This window comes from Ornithorhynchus anatinus, chromosome 2, assembly GCF_004115215.2.
Source record: "Ornithorhynchus anatinus isolate Pmale09 chromosome 2, mOrnAna1.pri.v4, whole genome shotgun sequence".
In the NCBI taxonomy this organism is placed as follows: domain Eukaryota; kingdom Metazoa; phylum Chordata; class Mammalia; order Monotremata; family Ornithorhynchidae; genus Ornithorhynchus; species Ornithorhynchus anatinus.
In genome coordinates, this window is record NC_041729.1 from 18,862,276 (window position 1) to 18,880,075 (window position 17,800).

The 17,800-nt window shown below is 40.5% G+C and overlaps 1 protein-coding gene across 3 annotated transcripts in view; it reads left to right on the forward strand.

Annotated features, from left to right (window-relative positions):
- The window catches only part of IFT81 (intraflagellar transport 81), a 130,087-nt gene that overhangs the window by 78,462 nt on the left and 33,825 nt on the right, over positions 1-17,800 (forward strand). The window contains exon 19 of one of the 3 annotated variants that reach the window (XM_029058800.2): positions 2,754-5,334. The exons of the other annotated variants lie outside the window; for them this stretch is intronic. Coding sequence (XP_028914633.1) covers positions 2,754-2,936 — 183 coding nt within the window. The 3' untranslated portion in view covers positions 2,937-5,334. Of the gene's footprint in view, positions 1-2,753; positions 5,335-17,800 lie in introns of those variants that run through there. 3 annotated transcript variants of the gene reach the window in all.

Here is a 17,800-nt window from a genome sequence, read left to right on the forward strand (position 1 = left end):
TCTCGTAAAAACAATGGCAACTAAATAGAATCAAGACGATGTACAATTCATTAACAAAATAAATAGGGTAACGAAAATATATACAGTTGAGCGGACGAGTACAGTGCTGTGGGGATGGGAAGGGAGAGGTGGAGGAGCAGAGGGAAAAGGGGAAAATGAGGCTTTAGCTGCGGAGAGGTAAAGGGGGGATGGCAGAGGGAGTAGAGGGGGAAGAGGAGCTCAGTCTGGGAAGGCCTCTTGGAGGAGGTGATTTTTAAGTAAGGTTTTGAAGAGGGAAAGAGAATCAGTTTGGCGGAGGTGAGGAGGGAGGGCGTTCCAGGACCGCGGGAGGACGTGACCCAATGACCTTGGGCAAGTCACTCAACTTCTCTGTGCCTCAGTTACCTCATCTGTAACATGGGAACTAAGACTGTGAGTACAATGTGGGAAAGAGACTGTGTCCAACCTGATTACCTTGTATCTACTACAGCGCTTAGAACAGTGTTTGACACATAGTAAGTACTGAACAAATCTATTTAATATGTTATTAATATATTAATAAATAACTATTAATAATATTATTTTCAGCCTGAGCTACAGTCCGGATTCTGTACACCCTTTTCCCTCCTCTTGTCACTTTTCTATGCTGCTGCTCCCACACCCGTTCCCATCCCTTCCTGCTTTACAGAGTTTTTTATCACTTACCAACTGAGATATAGCACAAGAGTGAAAAGTGCTGCTGGTAGCATGACTCTACCTTATCACCCCATATTTTAGAACCCAGTCTGCAGGCTTCAATCGTCCAAAGCCAGGTGAACCTTCTGCCCCCTTCAAATCCCAGAATCCTCCATTTTCGACAGCATGATGATGTTGCCGGGGCTCGGGGTGGGTCCTTATCTCACTCCAAGGGCATGCTGCTGGACATGTAAGCCATTTTTGCCCGTGTGCATTTGTCTTTTGGGTTCCTGAAAAGAGAAGTCCCAGGGGCTCACCAAAACAATCACAAATGCATGGCATCACTCAAGGTGCGGGATAACTTCCGGTCTTGTTTGGAATAAACCGGTTTTGGGCTCCACAGTTCATGCTTCCCATCAGACTGGTGAAGAGCTTCTGGCTCTCCTACAAGTATTCCACCTGCCTCCCAATGAGATTCCCTATCCTAACTGAAGGATCAGGAGTCCCAGAACTTCATCCTGATGTAAAGGGACCTGAAGTAACTGCCAGGTATCACAGTTGGCATAGCCCTGATTTTTCCATTTTTCCCACCAGAAGTACTAGTATGGCTGGCTTTTTGCTTGTTTTCTGTCTGCTAATAACCCTTTCCATGTTCTGTTATCTGGATAGCCTTCTGATCCTTTATAGAATTTCAGTTTTAGAGGCCCACAGAGAAGCTGCACCTCTTTCCAAACACCGCAGAATGGAGTCTAGTACTCCCAGCAGTTCACTCACTTTATTCTTGCTCTAATTTTCCTGCTCATTTTAAGCTAATGTTACTAGGTTTTTGTCATGAATCTTTAGTGCTTCACTAACCCTCACTGAATAATCCTAGGATTATTGGATAGATTACCCCTCTACGCTTGGTTCAGCCATATTGCTTGTCTTGGGTAGGCATTTTGGCTAGAATCTGATTAGGTAATAAGGGGGTAATTTAGTCTGACAATGTGATCTTGTTTGGACTCGGTGTGCCCTGTTATGAAGAAAATGCTTGGGCATGCACACAGCTTCCAAATGGGTGAGTGCTACAGCACAAGTTTACTTTAACAAACTTCCCAAGAACATAAACTTCATATTTTTGAAAAACTGGGTATATTCAGTTTTAGCTGATCCCCATTATGGTCATGGGGTTTTTTTGGCTCCACTTCTCTCTCTCTCTCCCCATCTTTTCCTCATCTCCATATCTCCCCTCATTGCAGTCTCTTCTCTCATTTAGTTCTCTCCCGTCATTTTTCTCTTCCTCATCTCTGCTTTTTCCTCTCCTCCTTCTTTTTCCTAAGGGCATTTATTAAGCACTTACTATGTGCCAGACAATGTACTAAGTGCTGGGGTAGATACAAGCTAATCAAGTTGGACTCAGTTCATGTCCCACGTGGGGTTCACAGTCTTAGTCTCCATTTTACAGATGAGGATCTGAGGCACAGAGAAATGTGCCCAAGATCACACAGCACAGTGGCAGATCCGGGATTAGAACCCAGATCCTCTGACTCTAGAGCCGTGATCTTTCCACTAGGTCATGCTGCATCTGACCTCTTACCCTATCTGTGTCCCTTCTCCTATCTCTGTAATTTCACGAGACTCAGTCCCTCTCTTGTTGGTCTCCATCTTGTTCTCCCCATCTATCTCTTCTCCCATCCCCCACCTCTTCTCTCCATTTTCCTATCCAGCTGTCTTCCCTACCCAAACTCAATCTCCCATCCTAGAGTTAATTTCTTCCCCTTTCCCTCTCCACCTCAATCTCTTCTCCCAGTCTCCATCTCTCTCTCTCCTTCTTTCCTCTGTTCTTTGTCTCCACCCCATCATAACTGTGGGTCTCATCCAAGTTCTTGATCCTCTGTTCACATGTTCCATTAAGGCCAATTCACGGGTGGGGTCCTGTGAGATCTTCACTGGTGACAGCAGTGAAAACCCCTTGCCTGCTTAACACCTACTCATACGATGCTTCAGAGGCAGATTGGAACCCAAAAAAACAGCCTATCCTCACATGTGGTTTTATGATGGTAAAACACTACATAAATTTCTGTAATCTAGTTGTAACTACCTCTTACATTTCACAATAGACTCTGCGAGAGAAGCAGAAAGCTGTGCGAGAAAGTCATGGTCCAAATATGAAGCAAGCAAAAATGTGGCGGGATTTTGAGCAACTGATGGAGTGTAAGAAACGGTGCTTTCTCAAACAACAAACCCAAAATTCTATTGGTCAGATCATTCAAGAAGGAGGAGAGGACCGACTGGTATTATAAATTGAAGTATGATATTTTTAAAAGTTACTATCAATTATAATCATTTCACCAGTGAGTTTTGCTTGCTCACATTTTTCATTTGTAAAAACTCATTTACAGATTATTCTTGCATTGTTGATTTCCATGAATAATCTTAAAAATAGGAAACTGTTTTTGCTCTTTGCTTTTTTTTATTTTAAAAATGGAGGGTATTCTTATCAAGGCATCAGTTTTTCATTTCAAGCATGGGGCAAGGTTGGGGTGGGGCACTAAGAGCAGAGCCTAAAGCAGGTGGGACACTGGGATAGAGTATCGAGGTAGTGAGACTTTGAATGAAAGATGGGGAGGCCGCGACGAGGGTGCAGTTTGCAAGAGAGGCACTTGAAGTACGAATGTGTCGGGGCGTCCTAACCAATCTACCAGTCCCTAGTAAAAGGGGTTGATCTGAGACCCAACATGGCACTGCTGGCCCTATGGTTGATATCTGCCGGTCATATGGCTTAGTCTGACTCGGGCCAGATGCCTGCGCCTTGCGTATCTCTGTGCAGCTGTGAGGGGGACAGGTACTGGTCTGGTGTGGACATTGGGGTGGGTCTCTGAGGCGCTGGTCGGCCCGAGGTGGAGTAAGCTCTGGTTGAACTCAAGACCGGCTATGATGAAGGAAGAGCTTGCCTTCCCCCACTAGGCTGGGCAGAGGCCACAGCACCTCCCAGCTCAGAGGTCACCTTTGCCACAGCCTGCTGACTTGGGAACTTCCCAACTTTGGAGGGAATGAGCCTTTCTATGGCCAGAATGCCCCTGCAGGCCTATTCAAGAAAAGGAAAAGTCAAACTGGATTATTTTGGGTTTTTTTTTTAATAAATGAAAAAAACACCAAGAGGCTTCTCGTTTCACCTCTCCCCTGGAGCATGGTCCTAGCCCGCTGCAATCCAGAGGAATCCAGTGTTCATGTCTCCTCTAGCTGCCTGGGCCGGGCCAGGCCCAGAGGGCCTAGGGGCCGGCAAGGAGCCACAGGCACTTTCCTGCTTATAGGGGAAGAAAAAAAAAGCCTTTCCCGCTCCACACGCCACTCCGGAGTCCAGGTTGACGAGAGGGGAGATGGAGCACAGTCACCTTAGTCCCTGCAGGAGTGGCTTCTCTGTCCCCCAGAGGGGCAGCATGAGCCTTCACCAGGAGCCGGGACAGAACTACCTCGGTTTTCACCCACCCCCAGGTCCAGTGGAGGAAACTGAACACACACACGGGCAAGAAATGAAACAAGAAGCCTTTGGGTTTTTTCCTTTTAATTTAAAAACTGATGAAAAATAAGTCTGGATTTGACTTTTCTTTTCCCTGTCCCAAACAGGCCCACAGGGGCCGCTATGGCCACGAAAAGGCTCATTCCCTCCCAATGTGGCCCTTTCCTCTATCCCAGCAGGCCTCGGCCACCCCGACATTCCTCTTTTCCTGCTGGCCTTGGCCACCTCCACATCACATCCGGCCAGACTTGACCCCGCCAAGGGCCAGCCAGGACTTTGGGGCTGGGCAGCACTGGCAGCTCCAACACCCACCCCCGATGTCCATCCGTGATCACCTCCCATCCCGCTTTTGCACCTGCACAGACACATTGGGGGTGGGCACCTAGCTGATGTCAGATTGTGTCATATGACTGGCAGATGTCAATCACAGGGGAGGCAGTGCCATGTTAGGTCACAGTTCAACCCCTTCTATTAGGGTTTGGTAATAGGGTGGGAGCAGCAGTGGAGTGCGAGCTGGGCTGGACTTTAAACCAGTGCTGTGGCACCCTAGCCCCAACCATCCCTATGATCCCGGATTGGGGGTGAGTTGTCTGCCCACCTCCCCCTCACCTGGTTCGTCGGGCAGCTGGGTGGGGATCGGGGTAGGGGGTGGTGAGATGGATAGACAGTTGACTCTAGGGGGTGGTGAGATGGATAGACAGTTGACTCCAGAGCCTTATGAGGATGAAAAAATGGTGGATGCACAACAAATAGAATTGATAACTCAGCTCCATCTCTGGCCCATTATCCGCTCCAGTAGGCAGAGCTTGCTAACTGTGGAGACTACCCTGCCCTCAAAACTATGGTAACCCCATGGGGACCCTCTCCATGGCCCCCTGTGACGGTGGCTGCTTTTTTTTGTCTTTTTGATGCTTGTTTTATACAAAATTAAATGTAAACTTTCTATTTTTCACCTAGAATAAGAAACATTGTTTTTTCTTATTCTTGATCTTTTAAAAAGTTGAGCATCCCTTTTTTTAAGCATCGGTACACTTCAAATTTAGCTATTCCATCAGTTTTACTTCACAGTTTATCTTTTTTCTGTTAAATACAAATGAAATGTAATTGGATGTCTTTCTGTTTGTGTATTAAACAGGATTGTTCTCTATGTGTTATAGAAACCAATAAAATGTCCAAATATTCTGGTTTTCTTTCTAGGGGACATGGGTAATTGTGTCAAAGTAATAATACTGATAATATTTATTAAGTACTTTCTAACACTATCCTAAGTGCTGGGATAGATACAAAGTAATCAGATCAGACACAGTCACCGTGACACACAGGGCTCAAAATCTAAAAGGGAAGAAGAGGTATTTTATCATCATTTTATAGGTGAGGAAACAGAGGCAGAGGAGGTTAAGTGTCTGGTCCAAAGTCACACAGCTGGCAAATAATGGAACTGGAGTGAACACTGGTTTCCCAGTCGCGTGCTCTGGGATTTGTTTGGTATTTAAGACAGTAGAGATTTCAAAGGGAAATTTGAAAAGAAGAGGTGTTTTAACTGTTTTTCAAAGCGGTTTTCACAATATTATACTGAAGCTAAAGATTTCTCTATATTCAGCAGCAAAAAGGCCTTGGAAAGAGGGCATTTTTTTCTAGAAATGTAATTTTAAGACTAAGTGGTTAGCATAAGATCCTGGAATTTAGGTGCACAGGTCCTGTGTCCAGCTCCCTGTTCAAACTCTGCTCCATCTGGGCAAGGCACCTGGATCTCAGAACTGGTTCCTCCACAGCTGAAATATGCAATACTCAATGGAAATATATTAAATTAGCTTTCTTTTATTTAGTGGTTTAAGTTCTGTGTTGGTACAGATGACAGATGAGCCTTGGTCCAGTCACGAAAACTTTTGAGAATGAGAACCTACCTGAAGGAATTGCGTGATTTCCTTGTGAAATCACATCTATTGTCTATTATATTCTTAGAGAAAGTTAAGATTTGTCTAATTGCCAAGTCGATCAATCAGTCAGTGGTATTTATTGAATGCTTACTCTGTGCAGAGTACTCTATTAAGCCTTCTGTGATTCATCCATTATCTCTCCACTCTATTCCACCCCACCCCAACTGCCACTTCAGCAGGGTAGTTACATATCTTTATACTCTATTACTTCCTCCTGATTCCTTTCTGAATTTTATTTTGGAGGCTTTCTATCTCACTAGATCTTAGAGGGCAGAGACCATGTCTATTATTTCTAGGGAATGTTTCCAAACACAGCACATAGTATGCACTTAATAAATACTATTGATCGATGAGTTTGCACAAGGTTACTCACTCCCCCTCTCATCCCTGCCCAACATGTCTCCACTGAGCCAGTGGGTACAAGTTAGTGTCCAGGCAGGGTTCATTCAGTCAGTCAGTCATTTATTGAGTGCTTTCTGTGTGCAGAGCACTGTGCTTAACACTTGGAATGTACAATTCAGCAACAGAGAGACAGTCCCTGCCCACAGTGGGCTCACAGTCTAAAAATGGGTTGCAACACATTGTGAAGTACACACAATAATTTTATATAAAAGTCCCATTAAGGACCAGAGAAAGAACCCAGGTTTAAATAAGAAGTGAGAAGCAGGGTGGCCTTGAGGAGAGAGACCGGGTCTCCAGGAATACAATCACGTCAGGATGAATACTCTAGCCTGTGAGCCTGTGGGCAGGGAATGTCACTGTTTATTGTTGTATAATACTTTCCCAAGCTCTTAGTACAGTGCTCTGCATACAGTAAGTGCTCAATAAATACTACTGAATAAGACCTTGACAGAGAGAGAGAAAGGAAGAAAAAGAAAGAGAGCACCGTCAAGCCCTCTTTAGTTTTAGATTAAATGATTGTGGAGGCAGTTATTCCTAAACAGTATTAATTATTAGGTCTGTAGATAACAGATAGTTGATGGTTTTTTAAAGTAGAAGTAAATGTATTTGATAGAGTAGTGAATAAACACCTCTCAGGGTTAGGGGTGAGGAAAGATAAGCTGTTTAACATGTGGGAGAACTTTTCTACCATATCAGTAACAGTTTAGTAATGAACTCTTTAGGACCATTAATTGAAAACTTCATGACCTGAGTTTATACATTTTCTCTTAGGTGAACATTTTATCTCTAGAAAGGAATTGCTTGCCATATTACCCATTCTGATGACTATTTTTGTTTGCTTTTATTTCCCCAGAACCGTGAAAACATTTTTATTAAGTCTTTAAAGTGTCAGGGACTGATCTGATTAGTCCCGTTGCCATATTCATGCTACTCAGATTAAACACTAAGGCTTGGCTTCAAGATTACTTTATTAACTGAAGCAGAAGATCATAATTACCCTACAAAAAGAAAACTGAAAACCTAAAGAAGCTTCAAAGATATTTATAGTTTTCATGGAACAGTGAATACAACTTAATAAGTTTTGTTCAGTAACTTTCCAGCCTGTTAGTGATTTGATTAGAGCCCAAAAATCTTTGATTAATTCTGACAGTTCCTTACATCTGGCACTTTCAGAAGGAGAGCGCTTGTTACATTTTTCATATACTAGTTAGTTAATTGATGAGAACATTATTTTGAAAAATAATCTGTCTTTAACCCAAGTAAAAGAGAAAAATTGTAGACTTTGAAATCTGCTCCTGCATTTATGTATTTCCTACTTCTAAGATATGGTGTCATCAACTGCAGCATAGGACTAACTGCATGAAGTTTAAATTTCCAAAGGTCACTGCTTATCTGTTCTCAGTGTTAAATCAGGAAGTAATTGTTTTAAAGTTGTCCCCTTCAAAAAATAAGTTTTAATGTATCTCAAGATAGGTTTTCCAGTTTCAGATAGTAAAGCAGAGTAATCACGAAAGCAACAGAATTCCAAACACTTTCCCCTTTTAATTATCATCCTCTGTCATTTTAACTTACCTTACAGAGCATCAGAACAAATGAAATGTGATTTCAGTGAGTTCTTGAAGTAGCTCCAAATCCACTAATCTGATTACTTGTTTGTCTATTATATTCTTAGAAAAAGTTAAGATCTGTCTAATTGCCAAGTCGATCAATCAGTCAGCGGTATTTATTGAATGCTTACTGTGTGCAGAGCACTCTATTAAGCCTTCTGGAGAGGGCAGTGCAACAGATTTGTTAGATACGTTCCCTACCCACTCCGAGTTTACAGTCTAGAGGGGATAGGTTTTTGGGTTTCTTCTTGTAAACAAAAGTACTTCTACTTATTGAAATTCACTTAATGCAGAACTCTTCTGCCACTTGGGAAAATGAGGTTATAGAAATATATCTCAAGTTTTTAAAATGTTTTCAAAATTATTATAATTGAACTTTAAAAGGGATCCCTCGCTTGATTCACAGAAGCCCTCTTTACCCAAGCAGCAAGAGCACAAAATGACAAAATGACTTCCGTAGTGAAGCAAACTACAGAACATTGCAGTGAGAGTACTCAATAAATACTTTTCATGAAAGTGATGGCAAAAGGCAAGTTGCTACAGAATGTTGGAGGAGTGAAGGAATATTTGAGGCAGCGCACTATTAATTTTCTCAAGATAGATTTTACCTTAAAATTCCTTTAGTAACTGAAGGAAATCAATTTGAAACACAGCCAACTCTTCTTTTGCAGTTGCCAATAATCCGTGGCAGCCAGGGGGAAAATTAAACGATACGTTTTCAGGTATAAATAATTGCTATCCTGTCCCCAGTGGCCTAGCTTCTCTGGCCCTCCCCCTACCCTAGAGCACGTTCTGCAGGAACTGTGTAGAATACGGCAGATCAGGTAAAAATATGCAAAATGTCTCGGAGGGGTGGAGTCAGTACAGATGAATTTTTGCCATCTTGGGTGGCTCCTTTGAAGCCTTAGAATCGAAATTTGGCTATATTTAGTCAAATTTGCTTGCCGTTAAATTTTAAAAGTGTATAATTTGAGACCTATACAAGGCATAGCCTGTCTGCTCCTGAGCTCCCTCTATTGGCTCGACTGAAGCAGTTTCTCAATAAATACATTCTCAAATTTTCAATTCCCTGTTTAGGAGAGAAATTAAAGAACTTATTGCTCAATTTGGTGGCCTTGTAATAGATGGCATCCCTCAGAAACCCAGGATTCAGTCTTGCCAGGAATATGACTTGGGTAGTCTGCTTTACCACAGGGTCACAGTTAAAGTATTGCCAGTACTGGGTGGTGGAGAAATGAGACAGGGATCCATGTATATGAAATAGCAGGTTCAAGGATGAAATGGAGAGCAATAGTCCTTTTCAACGTCTGTCCTCACTTTTCCCTCCTCACTTATCGCCACCAATATTCGCAGCTCCTGTTAGCAAATTCCCACCTCCCATATCCCAGCAGCAAGAAAAAAGCAGAGCTAAGCACTGTCAATTACTTATAATAATAATAATAATAATGTTGGCATTTGTTAAGAGCTTACTATGTGCCGAGCACTGTTCTAAGCGCTGGGGTAGATGCGGGGTAATTAGGTTGTCCCATGCGGGGCTCACAGTCTTCATCCCCATTTTACAGATGCGGTAACTGAGGCACAGAGGAAGTGAAGTGACTTGCCCACAGTCACACAGCTGAAAAGTGCAGAGTCGGGATTCGAACCCATTACTTCTGACTCCCAAGCCTGTGCTCTTTCCACTGAGCCACACTGCTTCCCTATTGAGAAGCTTATTGAGAGCTTACTGTTTGCAGAGCACTGTCCTAAATGCTTAGGACAACAGATACAGCAGAATTGGTAAACAAGTTCCCTGCCCAACAGGAGCTTATAGTCTAGAGGGGAGATGGACATTAAACTAAATAACAGATATGTACTTAAGTGCTGTAGGGTTAATATCAACTTTCCATAAACATAGCCCTTTTTCTTTCTTCCTATCTGTAGTTAGTTGTAGTATCTGTCTCCTCTGCTAGATTGTAAGAACCTTGAAGTCAGGATTAATGTCTGTTAATTCTATTGTACTCTCCCAAGCACATAGTTCAGTCTCTGCACATAGTAGGATGAATCGTGAAGAGCACCAAGAAATTGTCATACTCACAATTTCAATCATACAGATTCACAATTTCAATCATACAGATCCAAACAGAAAGAGTGTAGATACCCATATTTTTCATTTAAAGCGGCTATATTAGTTACAGAAAAATTGAAAGCAAAGAGAGGTAAACCTGATTTCTCACTGGCAAAAAGTAAATTTTAATTAGCAAGGTTTTACTTTTCAAAAGTATCTAAACCCAAAAATTGGGACATCATATATAATATCACATTTACCAAAATCTCGTCTTTATTTTGGTTCCTCTTTGCAAATGAGTGAGAGCTGAATGTAAACTCCCTCTAGACTATAAACTCGCTGTGGGCAGGGAAAGCATCTAACCAACTCTTACATTGTACTCTCCCAAGGACTTAATACAGTGCTTTGCAATCAATCAAAGGTTTTTACTGAATGCTTACATGTGCAGAGCACAGCAGTGAGAGGTTGGGAGAGTACAAGGAATTAGCAGAGATGTTCCCTACATATTACAGTAAGTACTCAATAAATGCAATTGACTGATTGATTGATTGAACAGATTCTGAAATCAATCTGCATCAATTTGTGTAGTGATTCAAGAAGATAAATAATGCAGTACTATTTGAAGCTTAATAGAGACAACTTTCCTATTTAACAGATCTTAAATTATATAAGGATCAGAAAAAGTATTATGTAAACTGTCAAAAATATACAGAAAAATCTCATTTTGTGGAACATTGGTAATCAGTGATCCTATGGGAATCAATGAGTTATGGGGTAATTATGGGGTAAATGATTCAAAGTTACCACCATGATGGATATTTTTCTAAACAAATTCCACTACAAACAGAATGCTTTGCACCCTGGCCGCTCATTGTTATTTTACTGAATTAAATACTATAAGGTTGCAAAGACAAAAAACTGTTCAGTACAGTAAAGTTGAGGTGGAGGCTGGAAAATGTAGCAGCATTTGGTTTCACCTCCTGCCACACCTTGCACAAAACCATTTTTCTTAGATCAAATCTACTTGTATCAATTTGTGGATAGAAACCCAGGATAGACTCAGATGATGGAGTGGATGGTATTCTCCAAAATTTCCATTGTTTTGTAAACATAGCTTAATGAAAGTGTGTTATGACAGAAATTACTGTATTTGATTTGAACAGTGCAGCATTTTCTGAACAATAGTTAGCCCTTTTTCCCCTCTCATAAAAGAAAATACCAGGGTTAAATAAAAGGAAGGTAAAAAAGAATCCTAGTTGAACAGATTAAAATTAAAGATAATTAATGATCATTAACTTTAAATAGGATGTTTTTGATGATGTAAAAAAAAATTAAATCCATATACAACTAAAATTGTTAGTATATTCCATGATTGGTCAAGAAATAAAATACTTCCTTTTCCAAAGGATGCTGAGTGGTGCCCTAGAAATACAGTGTGAAAGAGGAAACAATATCTTGAAATGAATTGTTTAATTTTATTGTCTTTTATATCTATGCCTGACTGTTTTATCTTTATATAATGTGTCCCTTGCCTGTTTTGTACTTGCCAAACACTTAGGTCAGGGCATTGCACCCAATGGACATTCAAAAAATACTCTCTCTACCACTATTCACTCAGTTCTATTGAAAAGATTCTGTTCTTGACAAACTCCAGATTAAGGAAAATTTGGGCTTAACCAATGCCACTTGGATGTACCCAACCATTTCTTGTGGGATCATATCCCATTCTAGGCAAGGCAAACATGCATTGCAAGAGCATTTCCTAATTTCAGAATTTTCCATAATTTCCTATGCAAAATTAAGCACATTACACACAGTGTAGTGACAATACATATTATGGAAGAACTGAGTTTATTTAACAAAACTTTTTGCATATTTTATCACAATTTGTTTAGTTATGAATCACTTCTTTTCAAATTTGCACAAAGTACTTGATGGTGATGAAGGATTAAACCATGAGACACTTATGATGACTCAGAAAATACCTTTGTCCAACGCTGATAAACTTTTTCCTTTTTTTCTGGAAACGCTTTACATATCCTTTAAGGAAAATTTGGTTTGTTCTTCAATGTAGCAGGTGTGAAAAGTGAAAGGAAAACCTCACAACTTGTGTAGTTTCAAAGTGCCTGACGTGGAGGAAGGGGGAAAAAAATCCATCGCATTGTCTTTATCGCTGTCGCCAAAGATATTCTCAGCCTTTAAGAAGATGCGTTTGCCAGCGACTTGGCAATGTCAAACAAATGTTCAACTTTTATTCTGACACTTCTTGAAGAATTTGACTGAAACTCTATATGTCGAGATAACATTAGTCAAAGTGACCCTCTTGCGTTTGTTTCAAGATATTTTTGGAAACAACAGAGGCGACCTTGGATTCAGCTGCTTTTCCAATTTAGGACTTCACTGGCTCTACTGAATAATGATATTCTGCCAACATTTAGATTCCAGGTTAAAAATGGCAGATATTTTACTTAATAAATGGTATAATAGTTTTCAGCAATACTTTCAGGAGAGTGGATATTAGCTAGCTGGACTATACTGTTTTAAAACAATCCATTTCCAAATTCGTTTAGAAATAGCTCAGTGATGCCCATTTGCTTTTCATCAAAATGCCTTTTTGTCATTTGAATGGAATAGAGCTGAAATATTTTAGCTTCTCAAATACAAAAAAACAAGCAGCAGTTTAACCTTTCTAGCCTGTGGTTACTGATATGAAAAGTTTGGTTGGAAGCCAGCTTTCACTGAGACTTGATGTAAAGTATAAAAGAGGTCTTTGGAAGCCCTGGCAGGTTCTCTGGGAGAGGGATTGCCACCTGTCCAGATCAGAAGAGAAATACTGTGGTTGAACCTCCAGTTTAAAAAACAAGATTAACTCTGAGTTCTGCTTCTTCCGGCTTGTCTGTAGCTGGTATCTTTCCTTTCTGACCATAGGGTGGCTTTCTGCAGTTCTGATTGTGGAATCTAATCAATTTTTAAATGTTAAGTATGTAACTCTTTTAAGAGCTATTAAAATGTTGATCTGTAAAACCATTGGTCTTTACAGTCACAAAGCAGAGTAAATTATGGAGACTTTGTTTAAAGGAAGTTTTACTGATGAACAACCAAATGACTAAGTACTGTATTGCACTGCAAGCTAATCATCATTCTGCATAATGCTCTCTAGAATCATAAAGTTCAGTTTTGTTTGCTTTTGGGTCTATGCTTAAAATGCTACACTACAATAGGGTAGTGTGCTGAAGAAAAGGACCCATGTACTTGTAGTTCTGTGCATACCCTGTAGACTGGGATCATGACTATCAACCCAATCAGTCAATCATTCATATGTATTGAGCATATTTATTGAGCAGAGCACTGTATTAAGCGCCTGGGAGAACACAATATAACAGAGTTGGTAGACATGTTCCCTGCTCTGAACAAGCTTACTGTCTAATACGGTAAAGTACTTGTTAAGTACTTACTAAGTACCAGGCACTGTTCTAATTGCTGCGATAGATACAAGTTAATCAGGTTGGACACAGTCCCTGTCCCACATGGGGCTCACAGTCTTAATCCTCATTTTTCAGATGTGGTACCTGAGGCACAGAGAAGTGAACTGATTTGCCCAAGGTCACACAGCAGACATGTGGCAGAGGCAGGATTAGAACTCATGTCCTTCTGACTCCCAAGCCAATGCTTTATCCATTAAGCCACACTGCTTCTGTAGCGGGCATTCACAGAACAGAACTAACCAACTCTATTGTATTGTACTTTCCCAAGGCTTAGTGCAGTGCTCTGCACAGAGTAAGTGCTCAGTAAATACTCTTGATTGATATACCTTGCAAGCATGTGAAATGCATAACTGTTGAAAATGCAATATTTACAATTTTCAATAATCTGCATATATTTGATATCAATTCCAGCCTATTAATTGAGCACTTACTGTATACTAATTACATGGGAGAGTAAAATAGTCATATGTCTCACCTTTAGTAATTTACTCATTTTAAAAGTTTTATGATACGTAATCCGATGCCAAGTGGGAGGTTTTCTTTAAATTGTGATTTTAAAGAAATTTAAATATGAATGAAAAATTGATACTCAAGGCACTTTGGAACCTAAAATATCTCATCAGATGATCGTTTTTAATTGCCAAAGATTATGCACTAATATTGTCCTGAAGTTTTGTCTTCCCTCTGACTGATTTTTTATTTTATATGTGACACTCGAACCTTTACAAAAACAGGTTTTTCTTGGGTGGGGCTGCTCTGTGTAAATTTCCATTCTTTCATAGATGTCAAATTGAAGTAGTAGCTAAAGTCACCACACGACCCAAATTAAATAAACAGGAGCTAATAGAACAGTAGCTAATTGATTTTTCGGGGTATATGGGAAAATTTATTCTCTGCGATGCCTGGGAGATCTCTATTTTTCAGCACTCCTAGAAAAATAAAAGACAAAATTGAATTCAGAAAAAATCAAGCAAGGATTAACTGGTGTTCTCTAACCTACAAAATGTTTTTAAGAATCCAAGTCTGAAAGAAATGTTTTGAAAATGAGAGCAAAATCTCCTTCTGCTATAGAAATAATATTTTTTTTAAATAATAGAAGCATTAAATGTAAATCCTGCTGAGTGTTTCTATAAAGGGTTATGCCTTCCCACTTTTCTCCTCCCATTAAAAAGCACAGAAATTCATTGAACCAAATGAGTCAAATTATTGAACCCATTCCAGGAAACTAAGATTGTCTCCCAGGGGTATTTTGCAGATTGTACTTACCAGTTCACCTTCCTTCCCTCTGTCCAATCCTTGTAACCCTGAATATTTATAATCAGCTGAGTGCCTTCTTTGATGTTCAGTAATTCATTACTAAAGAATAAATATTTCTCTGCCAACCTAGGACAAAAAGATTTCTAAAAACTGCAGCTCAAACCCGTTTTTTCCAAAACCTTTTTATCTGAGACTTTCCTGGTTAACTCAAACGTGTATCCAGCAGCTCCCTTGGTTATGGAGTCACATTTATCTAAGTGTTTTTTTGAGTGTCTCTAAATCAGAACCATTCTTTGTTATCCCCTTAAACCCTATGGTGGGTTTTCTCCAGTGCAAGCTCAGGATTTGTTTATATTGTTCAGAGACAAAGCTTTGGAAACTTTCTTTAATATCGCTCTCCTTTCCCCCTCTTCTCCTCCCTTCATCCCTCACCCTTCTCCTCTCTCACTTTTCTCTGTTTATATATGTTCTCTTTCTTATTCTTTCCCCATCTTCAAATCCCTATTCTATTTTTCCCTTGCTTATTTTAATGTCTGTCTCCCCCCTCTAGATTGTAAGTGCCTTGTGAGCAGGGAACATTTCTGCCAAAACGCTTATTACAGTGCTCTTCTTATACCATTGACTGACTGAATTGATTGTCTTATATACAACTTACCCGGGCCTTCAGGAGCCCAACTACGTCAGCAGCAATTCAGGGCTCTTTATAACTTTAGATGCCCAAATTTGCTTTCCTGGATGCCTCAGACTCCCTATAGTTTCCAGTTTCCAAGTAATGCGTGCACGGATATGTGCATGTCCATTTTCCTCACCTCCAGGCCTATCTTCAGAAGTTCTCTTTGAGAAGCAGTGTGGTCCTAGTGGAAGGAGCACCAGAATAGGAGCCAGAAGACCTGGGTTCTAATCTCGGCTCTGCCACTTGCCTGTTTTGTGGCCTTGGGCTAGTCACTTAACTTCTTTGTGCCTCAGTTTCCTCATTTGTAAAATGGGGATTCAATAGTGGTTCTCCCTCCCTCTTAGACTGTGAGCACCAGTAAATGTGCCTCATCTGATTATCCCATTTAGACCCCAGCATTTAGCACAGTAGAACTGTATTGAACAGCCTCTCTGGCTGACCTCTCCACCTGCAACTGAGAGCCTGGGCTTAAAAATGAACAACTCAGTTTTCTCCACAGGCGAATAGCCTGTTTTGTTTTTTACTCCACAAAGTGTGGAAGGGAACGGAAGGAGGAGGAGAATATTTTTTTATGCAATTGTGCCCGAGCTCGTCTCTATGGAGGAGGGGTGGGGTAGGAGTATTTAGCTAGTTATAGAGGTTTGCAAAGTGCTTTCAGCTCTTGCGAGTCAAAGGCTTTCTAAGGACAGCAAATAAATACGGAATGGACTGAGTTACCCTTTCGCTGAGCATCTGGGGCCAGGTGGCAGGACCATCATTACTATATATTTCTGTGACTCTGTATTGTTGTTACCTGATCTTAAATGGAATGATGTAGCCCAGGATCTAGTACATTATGTATTTTGAGGGGAATGGAGAGAATGACCGAGGAAATGCAGCCTGGTTTGGCATGGAGGGTGAGGGAAATTGCCAGCTTTTTTTTTTTTGAAGGACCTGAGCACAGAAGTAGTCTCATAGCCCAGAGAATTGCCAATAATTCATTTTTACATGCCCTAGAAATAAATTCCCCAATCAACCACTCGGTAAGGTGACACCTCCAAGGAACCCTGTTGAGGGATCTTGGATTCTAATCTTACCTTGGCCATTTGGCTGCTGTGAGACCTTGGGCAAGTCACTTCTCTGTTCCTTAGTTCCCTCATCTGTAAAATGGGGGTACAATACCTGGTCTCCCTTTGAGCCCCATGTAGGACTGGTACAAGAACTCTGTTTAATCTGTTATTTTGCATCTACCCCAGCATTTATTATAGTGCTTGGCACATAGTAAGCAGTTAACAAATTATATTATTATTATTATTACTATTATTCTTATTATTATTATAATTCCTAGCCTGAGGCCTCAGCCCACTGCCATCTTCTTCTGAGCACCAAATGAAAGCCATGGCTCTGTGCTTTCTCAAACTAATGGAGAAAGGAAAGTGCCACCTTTCAATTACAAGTAATCATCCAGTTCCCTCTGTTTTCCTGGGCGGTAATCTCATTTCTTGTTGAGTATTCCCTTGAGAACTAGATTATTGCCTTTCTGAGAGGCAATGATATTATCATTTAAGTATTAGAGAACGATTTACTGCTCCTTATTTAGAGTGATGAGAAATCAGGTGCTCTATGAGTGCTCTAGGACTAGCCAGCAATGTTGATTTGTCCTGGGGATTTTGGCATCTAGGATATAACAGTCATTTCCTCCCAGTGAGATTTAAGAGATTTTACAAAAGTCTACTTTTAGAAAGGACCCTCACTGGTCCCAGAATAAAATTTTTAAGTAAAACATCCCCATCATGCCCCTATGTATTAAAATGATGTCCAAAGGATTACTTGCCTTTTAAGGAACTCATGAAGCATGTGAAAGTACTCAGAGTGTTTCATATAGGGCATCTTGTTTTAATTCCTGCAGTCTGTCTTCTGGTCATGAACCTACATAATGAGCAACATCTGCCTTTTCATCTTTCATATCAGGTTCTTGGGGATAATCTGAAAAAATAATTATAATGGAATCTTATTAAGCACTTATTATGTGCAAGCACTGTGCTGAGCTCTAGGACAGAACCTTGATTCTATTTATTTGCTATTGTTTTAATGAGATGTTCATCCCCTTGAGTCTATTTATTGCTATTGTTCTTGTCTGTCTGTCTCCCCTGATTAGACTGCAAGTCCGTCAAAGGGCAGGGACTGTCTATCTGTTACTGATTTGTACATTCCAAGCGCTTAGTACAGTGCTCTGCACATAGTAAGCGCTCAATAAATACTA